The 21,369-nt window shown below is 40.9% G+C and overlaps 2 protein-coding genes across 7 annotated transcripts in view; one reads left to right on the top strand and one right to left on the bottom strand.

Annotated features, from left to right (window-relative positions):
* On the top strand, positions 1-647 carry LOC134466422 (transient receptor potential cation channel subfamily A member 1-like). The gene is made up of 2 exons (XM_063220319.1): positions 1-107; positions 467-647. Exons 1-2 carry the CDS (start codon positions 1-3, stop codon positions 645-647), a joined length of 288 nt encoding a protein of 95 aa, XP_063076389.1.
* A 2,273-nt stretch (positions 648-2,920) lies between these two features.
* Positions 2,921-21,369, bottom strand: part of dnajb6a (DnaJ heat shock protein family (Hsp40) member B6a) — a 23,317-nt gene continuing 4,868 nt past the window's right edge. For 2 of the 6 annotated variants that reach the window (XM_063219071.1, XM_063219073.1), the window contains 8 exons: positions 14,082-14,183; positions 13,855-13,964; positions 13,013-13,075; positions 12,352-12,462; positions 11,596-11,754; positions 7,161-7,371; positions 6,270-6,340; positions 2,921-3,370 (listed from right to left, as the gene is read on the bottom strand). In XM_063219071.1, the coding sequence (XP_063075141.1) occupies positions 3,093-3,370; positions 6,270-6,340; positions 7,161-7,371; positions 11,596-11,754; positions 12,352-12,462; positions 13,013-13,075; positions 13,855-13,964; positions 14,082-14,146 (1,068 nt within the window). In that variant the 5' untranslated portion in view covers positions 14,147-14,183 and the 3' untranslated portion in view covers positions 2,921-3,092. Of the gene's footprint in view, positions 3,371-6,269; positions 6,341-7,160; positions 7,372-11,595; positions 11,755-12,351; positions 12,463-13,012; positions 13,076-13,854; positions 13,965-14,081; positions 14,184-14,544; positions 15,279-15,335; positions 15,499-20,890; positions 20,964-21,369 lie in introns of those variants that run through there. The other 4 variants (XM_063219070.1, XM_063219069.1, XM_063219075.1 and 1 more) reach the window with 4 other exon arrangements.

Genomic DNA, 21,369 nt, shown 5'->3' with positions numbered 1-21,369 from the left:
ATGATCTTCTCCCTCCTGAGTCATGACCTCATGGAGAGGAAGACCAACCGAAGCCATACTGGCCAGTCCACGTGTGTAGAGCGAGAACTGGCTAAACAGAAGTACAGGTACAGAATGGCCCTACATTTATTCAAGACAAATACTGTTAAAGATCACGGTTACACTTTAGAGTTCACACGTTAGCCAATGATACATGCCTAATTACTGCCTATATAAGTGACATATAAGATTACGTGTTAAGGGCCTACTAGGTCCTTATTTAGGGGTATGTCATTAATAACAAAACAAGATATTTGTGAATACATGTCTAACAAATCAATCATTGATTTTGCTTAACATGTGTCATGTCACATGTCACTTATACAGACAGTTGGACAGATATTACTTGCTAATATATGAACCTTGAAATAAACGGTTACCAGCGATCACATATGCCGAATCATGTCATTGTTCGTTCATTCCTCAGAATGAAGGAGCTGTTCAGCCTCGTGGAGAAGCAACACAACCTGGTGAAGTTGATTGTGGAAAAAATGGAAATCATAGCGGAGTCGGAGGACCAAGATGGACCTGAGGGGTTTCACAGCCCTCGCTCGGGGGCAGACAAGTGGGCCCCTGTCATACGGGCCGTGATGAGTAAGAGGATATAAAGATTAACGCGACATTGGGAAGGGCAAGGATCATTGATATTAGAGAGCAGTGATGGGAAACGTTAACATTAGCTACAAGCCAGTGCCACTTATTCCAAATGACCTGGTTTTACCTGCCCAATTCAATCAGGTGATCAACCAGGTTGGCCATAGCCAGAGCCGTCTAATAAGAGAGTTACGTTACTCCCATAGACCCCTATGGTCCATTGACTTTAGTTCCAATAGAAGTAGTTACTTAGTTCTAGGAGGTGGCCGTGGAACACAGAAAATGTGGTAAAGGTAATGTTATTCGTTTGTACTTAATCTTTGTTTGGTATGTAATGGTTCTGTGTCAGTTTCCAGCAAACAGAGGGTTGCTGTTAAGAAATATTTTAATCTACGCGAATCACATCACCAACCGACTTCCTGGTCCCCGGTTGACGCAACTCTTATTAGACGGCTCTGGGCATAACCATAACCCTGGGCAATCACCTGGTTGAATTGGACAGGTAAAACCAGGTCATTTGGAATATGTGGCACTGGATTGTAACTAATGACTCCAGGTTGACCCTCACTGCTTAGGGAGGAAAGCTAACATGGGACATCTAGATACTGTAATCCTATTCTTTCTATAATATAATAACTAGTGTTGCACCGATACCATTTTTTGGCCCTGATACCGATACCCGATACCTGGCTGTGCAGTATCGGCCGATACCGATACCATACCGATACCGATACCACCCTATTTGAAATGTATATATATGAAGGGTGTAGTGCATACTACTTGGATGTAAAATCATTGCATGGCTTTGTCAGGCTGCTGCCTACCTTTGTGAAACAGGAAAAAGACTAATACAAAGTGAATCCAGCAAAACGTTTTATACTTTTTAAATACCTCTATGAAATAACTAATTTCAAGGCTGTTTAAGTGTCATACAAGCACCTGTAAATGGTATCGGTGCCCTATTTGTTGGTACTCGCCGATACCGATACCACCATTTTAGTGCCGATCCACCGATACTGGTATCGGTATCGGTGCAACACTAATAATAATCTTTTAATTTGGGCATTTTGCAGTTAATGTGTATGGCAATTAACTACTATATAGACCAAAGGTACTCTGAAAGGGGAAAATATTTATTAATCACTCTATAAATATAAGACAGTGTAAAACTTGTCATCAAGAGTTCTGTGATAAAAAGTTAAGTTACATTTTAAAAAAAAAGTGTGCAACATACCTCAAGACTTGAACTGAGGCAGCACTGCTGTTACCAAGAAACATTGCGGTTAATATAAAACGAATTGGAAAAAAGCAGTTACTTTTGTTTGCGAATGATTGAGTCTGAATCTTAATTACGTTTCCAAATATATCACAGCGCTGAAGTTTTCAGAAAAAAACATATCTTGCAGATTTTAAATATCCCACAAACGCAAGACTCTTTACTGCTCAGAGTTCATGTCTGTAAAAGTCTGACGCACAACACTCACACCCGTTAACACAACAGTCTTATAAACAACACACAAAAACATCACTCCCTATGTTCCCATTGTGCGTACAGCCGATGTGGATAGCCAATTTGTACAGTGATTTATCAGGATTCTTGTTTTTCTATTTAAGACATTCCTCGTCTCTTAAAGGGGAAGTCCAGTTTTTTGAACATTAAGGCCATTTTCTGAGTGGTCTGCAATGTTTTAGAGTCCCCCTCACCGTTTATTTCATGTTTGCTGCAGTCTCTGTTATTTGGCTGATTTGGATTTGATCTCAACCAGCTTTAGAATGGCCGTCTATGAGCACCTGCAACTCTGTTCTTAAAATCAACTTTAACATTTGTTTTCGAAAGTCTACAGCTCACAAAGTGGTTAGGGGTGTTCACTAGCAGTCCCTAATAAGTTTCAAGGCGAAATTTGGCTTCTGTCATTTTTTATTTGCCATTTTGTGAAAGAAAGTGAAAGTGAAAGTGAAACTTAATTTACAAATTGCTACATAAAACACACATAAAACATGACAGATGCCATATTTCGCTACAAAAATTGCTAAGGAACACCAGTGAATACTGTTGAACACTTGCTGAGTTGCATATTCTTCAAAACAAATGTTAAAGGTGATTTTAAGAACAGAGTTGCAGGTGCCCATAGACGGCCATTCTAAAGCTAGTTGAGATCAAATCCAAATCAGCCAAATAACAGAGACTGCAGCAATCATGAAATAAACGGTGAGGGGGACTCTAAAACATTGCAGACCACTCAGAAAATGGCCTTAATGTTCAAAAAACTGGACTTCTCCTTTAACACTCATACAGCTGTTGTGTAAGCCACAGGTTGAGAATGCCCTCACTAAACGAGTGCTTCAGGAACATTAGGTGGCGTCACTGCCCCGCAGTCACAGGCGTTGTTGTTTGGAAGTCCACCTGGCATTCTGAATCTGGTTCCGACGTCAGTAGGGGTGGCTGACTGACGTCACGATCATACGGCCTTGTGCTTCTTCACCCCCTCCTGCTGCGCTGGCCTCTTCCGCTTGCCGTCCACTTGTCTGTGGGACTCACCCTGAGCTGAGCTGTGCTGGGACTGGGTGTCTGTGCTGGGGATGGGGATGGGGCTGGGAGCAGCCCGCTTGGCCGGGGCCGGCCTGGAACTGTGCTGCTGCTGCTGCTGCTGCTGCTGGGGGGCTGAGGAGGAAGAGCTGGCCCGCACCTCCTCCCTTGGCCTGTGGCCCGCCTCTAGCGACAACCCCTGGGCCGCTCCTAAAGGCCAGAACAGGACACACACATTAGGGAGAGGAACTTAGCTGAGGGCAGTGAAAATGCCACGAAGGAGAGTCTACCTACTTATTCTACAGGTGAGGTGAGGAGGTATTCAAATCGTTAAAAAAAAAAAAAAAAAAAGAAAAGTCGATCACATGCCAAATGAACTGAGAGTGAGAAAATTCATCGGTTCATTTGTGTCAGTAACGGTAGTAGGAGAGTTTACAAACCATGAAGGGTCATTAAAACCACGAGCCACTGGAAACATGGAGAATTAAGTAGAAATGTTATACTGTACCTTTAAAGATCCAGAAATTTGCACTTTCAGAGCGTAACAAAAAACACATCGCTTGTTAGTAAGATGCCATGCATGTGCTAACCGTCATTGCTTGATGTACTTGGGAAAAGGAAAAAATGTGGACAAAGCACCACCAAACCAATTTAAAAACACAATTACTGGAAGGGAATGTCTTTTTTTGCCAAAACATTCAAAATCAGCAGAATAAGCAGCTGTCATACCCCCCAAATGTACTGGACATCAACAAAGTTGAAGTATGGCTTTGATGAACAATACTAATATTCATATCACTATTTTTCTTTTACATTGGCTGTACACATTTCTTTATGTCTTGGGTGTTATCTGAGAGCATCCATCCCCGCTCTCTTTTTTTTCTGTTATTAAAAAAAAAGTTATATGCAGAACTGTGAGCCACTGATCTGCATGACATCAGCTGAAATGCAACACTGACACACACACACACACACACACACACACACACACACACACACACACACACACACACACACACACACACACACACACACACACACACACACACACACACACACCGCAACCAGTGAAAGCTGCCTCGGAGGGCGTGTGAGGGCATGCACAAATTAGCAAAGTTCTCACACAGATGCATTGGTGGTTGTCATCGGTGGAAAAGGTTAGGTCTAACACACAGCATCACACAACGGCCAAAGCTCCCACATCCCCAGAAAAGGATGAAACTCATTTATTGATTCGAAATGGTCTTACAAAGAACACAAAAGTCCTTATATTCATATATTACATAGATCATCACTTTTGATTTCAGAATCATAATATCATAACATGATAATAATAACATTAAGACTATTAACATCTGGTGCTGTTGGCATACATGCGTACAGTACATAAAAAGGGAGAGAAATAAAATTGCATATTGTTACATTTTAAATGACACTGCCAGCACTTACATAAAATAAATGTAAATGAAAGAACAAGAACAAGTTTCAAAGACTAACAAAGTTACGTTCATCCAACTGGGCACTGGTCAACACTCGATGCAGTCATGCTTTATTAGTTTAAATGCATGATGTATTCCTTTCCCTATAGCACTACCCAAACTACCCCCAGGGGTTCTTTACCCATGAAAAAAAAACTATGGTACAGTCAACGGCAAACAGACAAAGAGGGGAACCAAGACAAAATAAAAACAAAACAATAATCTAAAGTCGTACAATGCCATGGTCTCAAAAATAAAACAAATGCACTGACCACTAGGGATGTAATGGTGTCGCCAATTTCACGACATCATGATAAAAAGTGTCTGAATAATACTGTCTTGGACCAATGACAGCATGAAATCACATCTCAGAAGTGTGTAGAAGTGTAGCTCAGCTTCAGCTGCTCACATGCAGGAAGTGAAAGTGAAAAGTAAGCAGAACACACCACGGCATGCACACCCGTCACCTTTGACCCCGGTTTCCAATGACAATACTGTTCCTATGGTCCATTGTGTTACAATGTTCACATTCATTACTGCTTAAGAGCTCAAAAACCCACACATCATCAACATGTGTCAAGTGTCAAAGACATACTGTAAATCAGAAAGACCATTTAAAAGGCCTTATGCCAGGAAGCATTATTGGCTGCCTTGGTACATGTATCTTTAGTGTTTCAAAATGGAATGTTAATTGTTGAAGTGTAAAAGGTAATTGACCCCACGCTGTCTTAAAATGCATATTCACAGCATGAAAAACTGTGTTTGGATGTAAAAGTGGATTTCTGTAGAAACATGTGACAATAGCTGAGCTCACCACGCACCATGAAGCCTATAATTGCCTTCTCCTGTCCATAGCTGATTATAAAGACATAATCAGTAGTACTAGACAGTCCCCACACTGACACATCATTGTACCAGAGTACACCTTCCTCGTTAGACATCATACAAGATAACACAACTATTGTCTCTAGTGTCATATGAATGGCTTTTCTTGCTTTGACTGCTTTTAATGAGGTACAAATATTGAATGAAATACATGTGCAGTGTCCAGTCTACACACCAGACTCTGTTGTGAATGAATGTACCGGTAAACATTCGGTTTTCCAATTAGATGTCTTGTTTTTTATATCATGTATAAAAAAGTTCTTGTCTCCTCCGATCGCGAGATTCCGACATCATTACATCCCTACCAGGCTTGTATGAAATTCCGAATGGAAAGAATTTCAATTCAAAGTAATGCCATAATACGAACACTAGGTGGTGGTGTTCTATGTACTTCCAATGGGTGGTGTAGATTAAATTCAAAGAAATTCAAGGTAATGGCACCACCTAGTGTTCGTATTATGGCATTATTTTGAATTGAAGTTCTTTCCATTTGGAATTTTGTACAAGCCTGATCCCTACAGTTCACGTCCTGTCCTTCAACCCAGACATATCTCCAAATAAATACATTAAACGCAAATCAAGAAAAAAAAACGAGGTCTCTCATCTAAAAAGTCTAACATGGAAAATAAAAATCTCAGACGTACCCATATCAATACAATGCCTCTATGGACACAGAGTTCAAGTCTATGCAGAAGACATCCCATGGTCTTCTCACTTATTATCCAATCGCAGGAGCTGTTCCTTACCATTAATTGTTATAGATTTTATCTGTCCGTCCTCTTCCACCTCCACCCGCTCCTGCCCATTCTCTACAATTCTGGTGAAGTGAAAGAGACAGAGACAGAAAGAGAGAGAGAGAGAGAGAGAGAGAGAGAGAACGAGAACAAAAACGACAGCATCAGTCAATGCGCATGTCAAGTGTTTTCAAGTGAATATTACATGTGCATTAACAAGCTGGATGGACATGCATGTACATTAACAAGCTGGATGGACATGCATGTACATTAACAAGCTGGATGGACATACAACATACTAACTGATGGAGCTCAAGACCTCAAACTGAATGGATGCTTCTTCAGCGCCTGGATATGGAGCAGCTCGGAGGACAGGTATGGGGCACCTAAGTCTCCACCCCTTCCGGGCAGCTCATGGGTCTGGGAACGCCAAAACTTTTGACTGTATTGTAATGGACTGATCAAAGCTATTTTCCGATCCACCTCGCATTCCCCCGTCGATCACACATGCTGTAGCTCAGAATAAATGATAACCAATGGTGTGCTTGTTGACTTCACTTGGCAAGCGATTTTTGATTTGTGTGCGTGCAAAAATATACAATTATTTGGACTACACAACAGAAGTCGCATGTCAAATATGCGTCGCACGTTGTAGTCTCTAACACAGTTTTGCACAAAAGCTAAAATAACATTTCTTGCGTGTCGAAAATGAGTGGTCTTACGTCGCAAATCCAAACCTTTCAAATTCACTGCCGTCATATGTGAAATCCCAAACGGGATGAGGATTTAGCTTGACTCGCTCCATTAACTCTCATTCAATATTTTGAGAGCTCCAGCCCCACGGATCGGAAGTAGAAGGGCGTGACTTAGGTGCCCCATACTCCAAAAGAACTAAAGCGTTACCTTTTTGTTGTGATTTTTCTGCCGTTGATGAACTTGGTGGAGGTGGAGACGGAGCGGAAGCTGCCCATGCCGCCTCCCCCGCCGCCGCCTCCTCCTCCTCCCCCGAAAGAGGTGGAGGAGAAGGAGGTGAAGCCTCCCGGCATGTGCCCCATGTGTCCCATGTGTCCCATATGCCCCATGTGGCCGATGGCCCCAAACGGTGCGAAACCTGCTGAGGGAAAACAGGGGAAGTTCAGTTCAACTTTATTGGCACCTGAAGGTAAACTGGGTTTGCAGTTCAAAAAGAAAGATGGCTGTCCTGTCCTTATATAAAAACCACAAGACACATGACACATAACATGGAGTCTAAAACACATACTGTATGGGCTACACAAATAATAAATAAATAATAATACAAGGACAGTTGACTTATAAGTTACATATACAACATACTGTATGTACACACAAGGGGTGGAACTGCAGTGGTGGACCACAACACTTCATACAACCACTGCAGGACCATGGCAGAAGTAACACCACACTCCTGGCGCAGCTAAAGTGCAAAAGGCATTGTTACAAATAAATAAGTAAACCTGTAAGCTATATTTTTAGTTTACCTGCAAGTTATACTTTTAGTGTCTTACATCTTGTTTAATAGAGTGTTTGTAGCTGGGACAAAAGCAGTATGTCTTTAGTAGCTCAGACATAACGTATTACACACTGAAGGAAATAGGGACTGTTACTGTGTATGGACTAGGTTTAAGGCCAGTTTGAAAGAAACTTATACTTGAGAATTGGTTTATATTAGCAGTACAGTTAAGTGCACACACGTGCGTGAGCTCCAAACCAGCCATCCACTGCCTTAACAAACTGATGAGAAAATATGTGCAGACAAACTGCCATTTTATGAGAGGTAAATGTCCAACAAAATACTCTACACAATCAGGAACATTTCACGAATCACAGACTTCCTGTTGGCAGGGAAGCTTAATCCACACTGACACACTAAAAAACCTACAAACCCCAACTCCGATGAAGTTGGGACGTTTGGTAAACAGTGAATAAAATCAAAATGCTATCATTTTCAAAACATTCAATCTATTCATTAGATGGAGAATAGTGAAAAGACAACATATTAAGTGTTAAAACCGAGAAAAAATATTGTTTTGGGGGACATATGTACTCATTTCTAATTTGATAAATCCAACACGTCTCAAAACAGTTGGGACGGGGATCAGTGAAATTTAGTAAACATCCAAATAAGATAAAACAACAAAGAAGACCATTTCAAAATGAATTGTACTGATGGACAATATACAGTGCCCTCCATAATTATTGGCACCCCTGGTTGAGATGTGTTAAAAGCCTTAAAAAATAAATTCAGTGTTTATTGCAGAAGAATACTGTCACACTGAAAAAATTTGGAAAATGTAGCCTTCAACTCAAATGAATTGTAGGAAAATAAAAAAAATCCCTGACTAAAAAATAATTATTTTTCATTAAATCACCTGTTCCACAATTATTGGCACCCTTAACAATTCCCAGGAAATAAATATAATTGAAGCATTTCTGTCATTTCTACAGTAGTTTACAAAGTTTACCAGAGTATGTAGGAACATTTAATTAGTAATTCATCACTTCCTGTTTCCCTGGGGTATAAATATGACGTGACACCGAGGCCATTTCTCTTATCCACTCTTAAACATGGGAAAGACAAAGGAACACAGCATACAAGTGAGACAGATGTGCGTCGACCTTCACAGGTCAGGCAGAGGCTTCAAGAAGATTGCCACTCAACTGCAGCTGCCCATATCTACTGTGAGAGGAATAATTAAGAAGTTCAAAACAACTGGAACAGTGGTAAACAAGCCTGGACGAGGACCCAAGTTTATTTTGCCACCACGCACAGTGAGGAGGATGGTAAGAGAAATCAAAATATCTCCAAAGCTCACTGTTACAGAATTACAACAAATGGTAGCATCTTGGGGTCACAAAGTCTCCAAATCAACCATCAGGCGCTGTCTACACGCCAACAAGCTGTTTGGGAGGCATGCACGGAGAAAACCTTTCCTCACCCACAATCATAAACGCAAACGTCTGGAGTTCGCCCAGCGGTATTGGGGCTTCAACTGGGACCGTGTGCTTTGGTCAGATGAGACCAAGATTGAGCTTTTTGGCAACAAACACTCTAAGTGGGTCTGGCGTGCCACGAAAGATGCGCATGCTGAAAAGCACCTCATACCCACTGTGAAGTATGGGGGTGGGTCAGTGATGCTGTGGGGCTGTTTCGCTTCCAAAGGCCCTGGGAAGCTTGTTAGGGTGCATGGCATCATGAATGCTTTGAAATACCAGGACATTTTAAATCAAAATCTGTTGCCCTCTGCCAAAAAGCTGAAGATGGGTCGTCACTGGGTCTTTCAGCAAGACAATGACCCTAAACATATGGCCAAATCTACACAGAAATGGTTAACCAGACACAAAATCATGCTCCTCCCATGGTCATCTCAGTCCCCAGACCTCAACCCCATTGAGAACCTGTGGGGTGAGCTGAAGAGGAGAGTACAGAGGAGAGGACCCAGGTCTCTGGATGATTTAGAGAGATTCTGCAAAGAGGAATGGCTGAAGATCCCTCTTTCTGTCTTTTCCCATCTTGTGAAACATTATAGGACAAGATTAGGTGCTGTTTTGTTGGCAAAAGGGGGTTGTACAAAATATTAACAACAGGGGTGCTAATAATTGTGACACACATTATTTCATGTCAAATAATTATTTCTTTATGTGGGATTTTTTCCCCACTGAATAAATGCACTTGTATTGAAGGTTGGATTTTTCTCTTTTTTTCCATTAAGGTCCCATATTATTTAGAGAAAAATAATAATAATTGGAAGCTAAAAAACACATCTCAACCAGGGGTGCCAATAATAATGGAGGGCACTGTAGGTGTCCAGGTATAAGATCATCACAGAGAGGCTGAGTCACTCAGAATTAAAGCTGCAAAGGGAATAATTACCATAGTTATTACATACATTTTTGAATTCCCTTTGATTTACCACGATTGAGTGTATATAAGACATATTTTTGTTAATAAAATCATTGTATAGGTTCATGACATAATGAAATATAAATTGGCTGTAGTCTCACTCTAGCACTCCAGGAATTAGAGCTATTGAAAATTGACCATATTAAGAATGCTTAATGCATGAAAATGATACAGGGGTGTAACATTCTCCTAAGCACCTGAGCTCACTTGAAATAGACCCAGAAGACATGGGAAACTGTCCTTTGCTTACAGAAGTCAGCAGAAGTTGTAGAAGTCCATTCTTTTTGACAATAATAGAGCATTGCACATTCTGTGCTACAGTGAAAATGGACCATCCAACTTGTGTTAGTGCTAGCTTCAAAAGTAAGCCTCCATGACGGCATGCGGGTGCAGTAGTGCATTGGTTAAGATGTTCTCACTCATCTGTAGAGTTAAATACAGTGCTGAATGGTATAAATTGGTTTTAAACAGCATGAAAAGCCACTCATGCATTATATTTTGAAGGGAGATCTTCGATTACTGCCACATAGTAAGGTCAAATTGCATTCTCTACTATGTTTTAACAGTTTGGCTCCATCATAAGGACCAGCAGGTGATAAAATGGTGGGTTTTTGGTCAAGACCTGTCACACTGTAAGCACTACAGAAAGGAAAACATTGCAAAACATGACAAGGAATACACCCACCATTTAAGCTGGTGAAATCATGTCCAAGATAGGAATTAAAACTGTTTTTTATATAAAATCATCTCATCGGTTAATGTATTTAACTGTTAAGTGTTGTCTTTTGTTTTGTTTTTAGTCTTCCTCGACATTTGCTGCCATTTATTGTCCCCGTCCCAACTCTTTTGAGACGTGTTGGATTTATCGAATTAGAAATGAGTACATATGTCCCCTAAAACAATGTTTTTTCTCGGTTTTAACACTTAATATGTTGTCTTTTCACTATTCTCCATCTAATGAATAGATTGAATGCTTTGAAAATGATAGCATTTTGATTTTATTCACTGTTTACCAAACGTCCCAACTTCATCGGAGTTGGGGTTTGTAGATTACACTGTAAACAACTTTTTTAATTTAAGAGACACCCACTCAACTGTATGAAATCAATGATTTAATAGTCATGTTCCCTAATGTACAACATTGCACATAAAAAGTGTATACACACGCATGACATATTTATTACCATTACCAAAATATGAAGACCAAACATTTAGGTGGTAATTGAGGGAAAATATTGGCTAACAAAAATAACGCAGGTGCTCTTAATTTAAAAAAGCAAAGGTTTTTATCATGTCTTATATTGCTCCTGTTCTATGAAGGATGTCATTTCCATGACCAAAACCCCCCAAAATAAACCATTACTGAATGGCAAGCTTCACTACAGCAGTGAAAAAAGCTGCGTTGGGCAAACTCACTTGGTTCGAATGGTGAGAATCCTGCGAAGGGTGGTGGAAATCCCCCGAAACCCCCGAAGAAAGGCCCTGCCGTTCTGCTTCGGCTCACGCCACGCTGGTGCCTACGGCCGCCACCGAACAGGTCGTCCCCAAAGAAGTCATCACCGAAGGGGTCCCCACCTGTCAGAACCCAGGGTTAAAGCAAATGCCTGTTTTTAAACTTTTTATTATTGTTCATTATATGCATATACAATGATTACATCAGAATCACAGCATAAACAAAGCAAGTACATCCATGTGCACGTGCATGAATATTTCACCATCTGATTGACCCACAAACCCCATCATAAGCCAGTTTATTGCATGTGCACAGATGCTATGCTACACATGTATTCTCACCAAAAAATGTAATGACCAAGTCTTAATCTGTTATTTAAGACTAGCAATGTTATGAGTTATGTGTTGAGTGTTTTCAGCGAAGAGTGAATAGGCCAGTCGAAAAGGCTGCCAGAGGAAATGTATGCACATCCCACCTTACTAAGGACAGGTGCAGGACAAACGCGTATTTATATCAGTGAGACACACTGCAATTCCGACTGCAGTTCATTTAAAAACACTCCAAACACAACACACCAAACAGTTTAGCCGGGGTTTCAGCGTGCAAACATCTTTCTCAAACATGCACTGTCAGGGAGGGAGGGGAGGGGAGGCAGAGGGAGGGGGAGGGTGTATGGATCGTCTCAGTGGTTCTGGTTATGTACAGTATGAGGCACTCACCAAAAAAATCGGCAAATGGATCACGTCCCCCGAAGAATTCCCTGAACACATCTTCTGGATTACGGAATGTAAAGCCTGCGTTGAAGTGGTCGCCATTGGAATAATGCCCGCCTTTTCATAGACATCAAAAAGATGTCAGACAGTGTAGAGTTCTTAAATATTGTTATAATAAATTCAAAAGACAATGACTGAAATACTTGGAAAAGGGGCTTGACATTAACTTGACTGTGGCGGGTGGTCACTAGCCATCCAGCCTTTCTACAAGCCACAGTTTTGTCATCATTTGTTTTTCTTTACCATGACACTACGTCTAAACTCAAAAGACATAAGTGATAAAGCGAGAAGAAGGTCAATGCTATTAGCATTAATAAAGAATAAAAATAAACTAAGACAAATAGAAACTAAGAAGCAACAGAGAAACATTTCCCTTCAATTTAAAAACAAGCAACGGATCCACAAGGGACACAGAGCAGAATATGGGCTCCTGTGGTAAGCCTACTGTAGGTCAAGATTAAACTATCTGCAGAAGTGGCTAATGAGACTTCAATGATTATAAGCCACAACCAAGTTTTGCCAGTATTTGGCTGGCTGGCAGATGCCAATGTCAACTCCTGACTGCAATGTGCACTTAAGAGATATTTAATAATAAATTGACAATTACCTCCACCATTGTGTCCGGATAAGCCCTCTTTGCCGTAGCGGTCATACAATTTCCGTTTGTTGACTAAAAGAGAAGCATACCATGTGTATTTATAGGTTATAACGTAATACAAATCACATCATAAATACAGACTGAATGTGAAACTGATCTATTAACACAACGTGGCAACTAGAAACACAATCCATCTGAATAATGTATAAAAGTTACTTGTAAGAGGTACTCCAAACCATAACATTTCTGTAACAAAATTTCTCATTTGCTTATATGCCCTTTCAAACATTTCAAAATGCACATGTGGCCCTTTAAAACCATCCTCATAAAATATCTTGTGTGTTTTTTTCCTGTATCATGTTTCCCGGGTCCAGCTACTGATGGATATTGCCTTCATGTTAGCTGGAGAAGGCATTATGGGAACGTACAGGCATGTGCGATATAGAAGCTCTGAAGGGAGCTTCCTTAAACTGAGAAAGCAAATAGATGTAAAACTAATGATACTAAAGCAGGGCAAGAACATATTTTGGATGATTTTCATGTCTTCTTGTGCTGATAAACAGTAGCGTGTGAGCATTTGGTTTGTACAGTCTGGATATGTGACGTATGCCATAAAATACCCCAAGATCTTTCAAAAGTTCTATTAACGTTCGTGTCAGGAAAATATTAAGGACGACTTGATTATTCATTGTTTGTGATTTTGGACACCTTGAGATTAGTTCACAGAAAATAACACACGTCTTGAAATCCACAACACTGCTGGACAACGGCGTCAAAATCATTTCAATGAGTTTTTGAAAGCATTACACAAAAGCATGCCCTGTTAGCCTTCAGACAGCTCTGGGACTTACCGTCTGAAAGGACCTCGTAGGCTTCTGAAAGCTCTTTGAATCTGTGCTCAGCCTCATCCTTGTTGTCTGGATTTTTGTCCGGGTGCCACTTGAGGGCAAGTTTTCTGTATCTACACAGATACAAACACAGACGCGCACACACATTAATAAACTTCCTGCACCTTTGCCATCTTCTTAAAACAGCTTTTTCAAATGAAAAAAGGTGCACAGCCAGAGTATCTACTTACGCTTTCTTTATGTCTTCTGGAGATGCATTCCTTTGCACGCCTAAAATCTGGTAGTATTCCACCATAGTGTTGAGAAAATCTGAAGATTAAACTTCAGATGGCCTGCAAAGATTAGACGCATTTCATGTGAACAAGCTTTCCAATTAGCAAACATTCCATTATTATATTGTATTAACAACCTGAGACAACAAACACAATGTCTGAAAATGTACCATATATCCCAACAGTAGACCATGGTCAATTCACCAAGGTAAATACCAATGGGGCAGTTTTACCGTCATTTTACAACCACTTGCTCTCCCTTTGAGCTATATCTCTGCGTCTAGATTGAGGTCAGGAACAGTTACTTTATTAACCATTGAATGTGCATTTTGGGTATCCGGGAGGTTGTTGCGTTTGTTTTGGGGTTTAACGGGCGCTTTTGTTTCTTTTCGATTTTTAAATTTGAACGGAATACTAATACCTTGTGCAAAAGACGTAGCTTTCTCAGAAACCAACCACAGTAAGTAAATGGGTGACTGCACCTCTGTTGTTTATTTCCAGTTAACGGGGTCTAAGCTGCGCCTGGGGAGATATTAGCTCATTGCGAAAACATTTTTGGGTGAAATCATTAACGCCGTGCAAAGCATGGCCACAACAACACAGTGAGCATCAGTGCTATTATTGTTTTGTGTTTTCTCTCTCTCCCATCATCACTTTACCGTGTTTCTCGATACCAGTGCTAGTTATTACGGAACAAAGGTGGCTATCGCAGCATTTTTACTCATCACAACATTGCGCTTATCCTGTGTAGGAACGTAAAGGATTCACTATCGTGAAGAACTGAGTTTGCGTCCAAATCAGAAACCCTACAAGCAAAACTGCTGCCTGGTGGTGCCTGGGAGATTAAGATACACTAGCAAACACTTCTATTGATGCAAATACTAGAGCCTCTACTGGGCTAGCTTCTGAGCTAGCAGGGTATCTTCTCGACCCACTTAACCTTAGCTCTAGATAGCACGTAAATTGAAGTGCACGATCATGCACGAGACACCTGCGATACTATTATGACCGTTTTAATACATTGTGTGTTGACCAAACGTACCATTATAGGTCAGAGAAGATGAATAACAAACAACTGTTTCCTTACAGGCTAGCTTTTCTCGTTGTGGCTAGCCCAATCGCTATCGGTGATGTGTTGACAGATGACACCTCAGTATGCTGACAATATGTTTAACGAACGAGGGAGAAAATTGTGATAACAGTTTCTTTTACCTTACTGTGCTGTTTCTCTCGGTCCTACTCAAAGAAATCCAGTCCGATATCACTCTTAAACTACAACTGCCCACTGGTACCGAAACCAATACTGCTATTTACACGAACTTCAGCTGCCTTCAATGCAGCAGCAGTAAACTGGCGAACAGGATATCAGAAGGTGTTAGCCAAGGAGGCTAAAAGTTAGCCACAATGTCAAAATAAAAGTACACTATTTACTCAAATGCAAGACTAGACATTCTTAATCATCAATATGAATGATTGGCAGATCCAGTTGCAAAATGTTGGCACTCCCCATTTTAAATATGTTTTTGAAATAAATGTTATCTATTATTTATTACGCTACAGCAAATAGGCTTCAACAGTCAGACACAAGAGGACTGTCTATTATACATAGAATATGTTCAGGGCTTCATAGAGCTTGAAAGTCCCGCCCCTTAGTTCCGCATTTCACGGACCATCTAACAACGTGGTAGCGAGTAAATCTTCTGATCTCAGTCATGATATGCGCTGGGCTACAAATATGCTGTTTAAGATGATAGATAAAGATTATTCATGCAGAAGTATCAATGTTTTGTTCCGAGGCCGTCGGCATGAAAAATGTGAAGAAACACAGCTTTCTAAAAAATGTGGGGGTTCGTACGAAAAATTAAGCAAAAATATCAGAAACAACATATATGGAGCTCGTGGTACAACTCGAAGGGGATCGAAATGCCATTTTAATACCGCCATTGGATTACATGCTACGATTTTCGGCTAAAAACGCCGTTGAGGTCCCATGAAATCGGGGGAAGTGACGTCACTTTCGAGCTCTATTATCTTTTTCACACCTTTTTCACATTTTTTTTTAATCATGATACCGCACATCGCAAGTCAGAAGATGAGCTGCAAAAGCAAGAGAGTCCATAGGCCTACTGTAGCTTTCTACATGGAAATAAATCGAAAAAATAGAAACCGTAACTGATATGAGCTTTTTCTTGAACTTAGGCCTAAAGGACCACTTCAGCCATTTTCAATAGGCCTATGCTGTTGTATTGCTCACGCTACCATTGACTTGTCAGTAGGCCTACCCGGTGATACTGCATTTTTCGTCTCAGCCCTTTCCGAAATCTGAGCTATTCTAATGGGGGCAGCTTTTGTGTACATTTAAAAAATTCTTAACATAGGCCTACTCCAAATGTTTTCCAAAAGGTATCGCTGTTTGCTAGTTGTCTGCTGATGTTGCATAACCTTTTGGATGTTTTTGGGAATAAAGCAAGATGTTTTTTTGAAATGTAAACAAACAGCTGCCCCCATTACAATGACCAGGATCTCGGAAAAGGCTGAAGAAGGAGAAAAAAATCTCACATACTGACATGTCCAGGGTAATGTGAGCATTACTTACAACAGCATGTTGAAATTGACTGAAGTTATCCTTTAAAGTGATACTGTCCCATTTTTGGAAATAAGCTTATTTTACACCTCCCCTTGAGTTAGATAATAGAGTTTTACCGTTCTCTTGTACTTTCAACCGTTCTCTGGATATGGTAGTGCAAATTTTACCTCCAAGCTAGAAGTTAACATTGAGTCCTATGAGACCAGCTGGTGGCTAACTGGAGGTAAAATTTGCACTGCCATACCCAGAAAATGGTCGAAAGTGCAAGAGAACGGTAAAACCCTATTATTTAACTCAAGGGAAGGTGTAAAATAAGCTTATTTCCAAAAATGGGACAGTATCACTTTAAGCACAGAAAATAGGCTACTCTGATAAGTCATACCAAGGAATAAGTAACCTGCCAAATTGGCTGGTGACACTGAAATTATTAACAGCCACAGCCAAGTTTTACCAGCATTTGGCCGGATGGCAGGTGCCAGTGTCAAGCCCTGAATGTGCTATTGCAGTAGGCCTAGGCCTAGGATAACTGGTGTCCCATTGTGATTCCAGAAATTGCACAATATAGTATTTTCAATAGATTTTTGCAGTTTGGAAATTGACTATGTGTACACAATTTTTATGTCAAAAACACAACATTCACTAGGCCTAATGCAGTAATATGATTGATATGCAAATAATATAGCCTAGTAATATGAGTAACAAAACAGCCACATGTAAATAATCTACTTAAAACTGCTTAGGCTGGACAGTAAAATCATTTTAGTCATTTCACTCAGCTCAGAGCAAGAATGATGAATGGCTGTATCTCCAAAGGTCATTTTTCTCAGTTTCAATGTTGGCATAGTTTCGGCGTTCTTGATTTGAAGAGTTCAGATGCAAAACCCTCTAACTCCATTTCTGAAGACCTGCACTTCTATATTTTTAGGGAACCCCGTTGTTGGTTTGGTTTACATTCATGTAAAAAATATGCAATTTAGATAGCTTTATATTGAATAAAAATGAATTAAGATTATTTTCTGAAAAGGCACTTAGGGGGTTTTGCATCTGAACTCTTCATTTGTTGGGCCGTATGGGCTTGCTGTCAACTTCCTACATGTGTCTGCATCAGGGACCTAAAAAGAATAACGAGTAGTTCTAGACTACATGTGGCAGGATCAACATCAATATCTTGCAGTGCAATACTATGAAATTCAAAATAAAAGGCAGAATGCTAAGGGAAGTTGAGACATGTGTAAAAGAAGATACTGAAGTCCCAGGATTCACTTTGTACCATGCATTGATAGCTCTTCAATGCCACAAGGTGGCAATAGACTCAAGTCAAATTGAGAGGCGCAACAAACTAAATAAATAATGGCGTTAAATTGCTGCCACCCCAAGTGATAACTTGAAAAACAATATAGAACAACATTAGGTTGATATCAAGTCTTTGTGATGTTTTAGAGATTGAAAAATAGACACCAACTCTATAACCATAAACTACATTGCTTAACTGCTTATAATATCAGGCGTCAGACCTATAGGCCTTACATGGGCTGGCATATTATCATTGTTTCACACAAGCATCACTGCAGGAGTCTGAATAGATACACATATTATAATGACGTATTTAAAGTTAATGAAGAGAATCCTGCATTTTGACACCCTTGTGTCCAAATTGATTAGGGAGCTGTGCAACGCACGTATAGGTTATCACACACACACACACACACACACACACACACACACACACACACACACACACACACACACACACACACACACACACACACACACACACACACACACACACACACACACACACACACAGATAATGAGCAGGTCAGAAATGAAAATAATAAACTCATTAAATGAACCCACGCAATCTGTAGCCTACAGCAAATCAACCAATTGCCAGCTATGAAATTATGAAAATGACTGTAAACGGGCACTATAGCGGCGTCACTAGTTTGCACTGTAAGGAGTATGATGTTCTATTACAGTGGTTCCCAACCTATGGGTCAGGACCCAACCTATGGGTCGCCAAGATCCACAGTGGGTCGCGAAGCCCTCTTGATTTTAAGGGGTTTCATTTTAATAGGCCTACCATATATAGCCCACGTTGAATAAATGACAAAGCATTTAAAGTAACTAATATGCAGAGAAGCAACAAAATGTAAGTGATACATGAAACAGTTATTCTATATTTGACTGAAGACAAATTGAGGAATAAAATAACAAATGAGTTTTCGCCGGAAAGAGAGTATCATGTGACTCCCTCTCGTGCGGGCGCTTTCACGATTGGGTCACCAAAGCTTAGAATGGTAAAAATATGGGTCCCTGAAGAAAAAGGTTGGGAACCACTGCTCTATGATATGCAATCATATCATGGACTTATAATAATTCACAACACACACATTTCTCCACTATTCCTTTTCAGTCTTGCTGAGGGGAAAGATCTCAAAGTAGTCTTAAAATTTGAGTCATAATCACCATGAAGGGCATGCTCAAACCAGACGAGAGACAGAAACCCAGGTCACAGCCCATGCACCCAGCATTATCTTTGTTGTAAGAAGACATGTTTAATGTTAATAAATCTGTTTTAAAGGCAAAACGTTTACAAACTGGGTTACAGAATCAGTCCAGACTTATTACTGTCTACTGCTTCATGACCAAAGTGTAGGCAATCATCTGCAAAGCATGGCAACGTCTTTGGTTTTCATTCATAAAATCTTAGTAGCCCACAATTTTATTGCGGATGTAGGTTATTGAGGATGGAGTAGCCTAAAATTGATGGTGATAGGCCAGGTCACTCAAGAACATGGGAGAAAGGGGCCATTGGGGCCACTCCTCTGCAATTCATGGCAAACTGAGAGCCCTTCAAACTGACACATGGCAAGAGCACAAGGCGGGTACTCAACCACCACTGGTGCCCCGTGCTCCTGCCCAGCCCACCCAACCAACTGCCCAGCTAGCTCCCAGCTAGCAGGCCCCGGGCAGCCACTGCCCATCTGGTCCTCTCTCTATCTGTCTCGCCCACCACACCCCACCACAAAGAAGTACCCAAGAGCAGAGCAGAGCAGAGCAGAGCGCACAGGAGAGGGGCCCACCACCTCACTTTGTCCTTCTGCCGTCTGGTGATGTTTCAATACGGCAGACCAGGGACATTGAGACCAATCTGCAGTGTGACTGTGATAGCGGTTGTGCCAGTCCACTCCACGCTGTTACACTAAAGTCATGTGCTCACAGTATCTAACAAAGTGAAGTGTTTGGAGCAAGGTCCATTTTGTTTAAACTGAAAGTATACAAAAACATGTACACACCAGGAATGTGTGGCATACAATTTGTGTACCATGATGAATATAGTTTTACCACGCTTTCACAAAAATGTGTTGTTTCAGCAACCACCCATACACATACACCCACTGATGTGCAAAGACACAAGATGATGATGACATAAACATACATATATATACTAAATATTACTGATAACACAACTCTACAGACATGTGGCAGAGAGCCAACAATAAGGGAAAGATACAGTATATGTCAGCCATCAGGGGTGGGGTGGGGTGGGCTAGGGAGAGTGCAGCAGAAGGGAAAGAGGACCTGACACAGACTGCAAGTGGACTGTCAGTTTAGATCTGTCCAACACCCCCTCCCAGTGGTGTAGTCTACTTTTTTTTATTGCGGGTATACTGTATATTTGAGATTTTTTTGAGGTGGGTATACTGTATATATTTGTGCTATTCAAAGCAATGGATCAATCAATTTTAAGTGGATATACTGAAATCCCTGAAATGTAGAAGTGGGTATACTCCGTATACCCGTGTTCTACGTAGACTACACCACTGCCCCCTCCCCCCTTCATTCCATCTTACCAGCTCAACATAGAGGGCAGAAGAGCAGAGGACGTCTTTGGGCAGGCGGACGCTCCTGTTGGCTGCCCATGTTCACCCCCTACCCAGAACAGCTCCCTACAGCAGCCCACATGTCCTCATGACCTTCCCAGTCCATCTCTGCATGGCTCTAAGCCTCCGGCCAAACTACCATCACTAGCACTATCAGCTGCTTGCAAAGAATCTGCTAACCAAGAATGTTAATCTCGTGGTTTATCACAATGGTAATGGAATGGTAATGGTAATGGTAATGTTTGAAGTTTGGTCACATTTTGTCTATTCATATCCCCTTTCAGTCCATCCACCTTTTTTCTGAAGGTATAGTATCCGTATTGGGATCGTTGTTTCTCTTAGTCACCCAGTCATCTTGTCAACACCCTGGGAAAAAAACGGGGATGAGGAAAAATATCTATTTAGTTTTGTTTGTTTGGATCAAAGAACACATTTCAGGCAGAAAGGATGCCCTCTGGCTGGACCTGCCTATTCATAGCCCCCAGTCTAGGCCAGGGGTTCCCAACCTATTCCAATCGAAATTTTAATCAAATCAACAGCAACGCACACACTAATATTATTTACATTTTTAGAAAATTATTTCAAGGCCTACTTGGAAGGGTGTCAACGAGGCCACCAGAAGGCCATGACCCACAGTTTGAGAGTCACTGGTCTCTGCAGTTGTCTGTGGGTGCCAGCCTGCAGTTGTCTGTGGGTGCGAGTCGTGTCTATGAGAGGGCTAACTATGACTAGGCAGGGTGCCAGGTGAGAATGACAGGGAAGAGATGGGTTT

The sequence above is a fragment of the Engraulis encrasicolus genome, chromosome 16 (assembly GCF_034702125.1).
Source record: "Engraulis encrasicolus isolate BLACKSEA-1 chromosome 16, IST_EnEncr_1.0, whole genome shotgun sequence".
Taxonomy (NCBI): Eukaryota; Metazoa; Chordata; class Actinopteri; order Clupeiformes; family Engraulidae; genus Engraulis; species Engraulis encrasicolus.
This window is presented reverse-complemented; position numbering and strand designations above follow the sequence as displayed.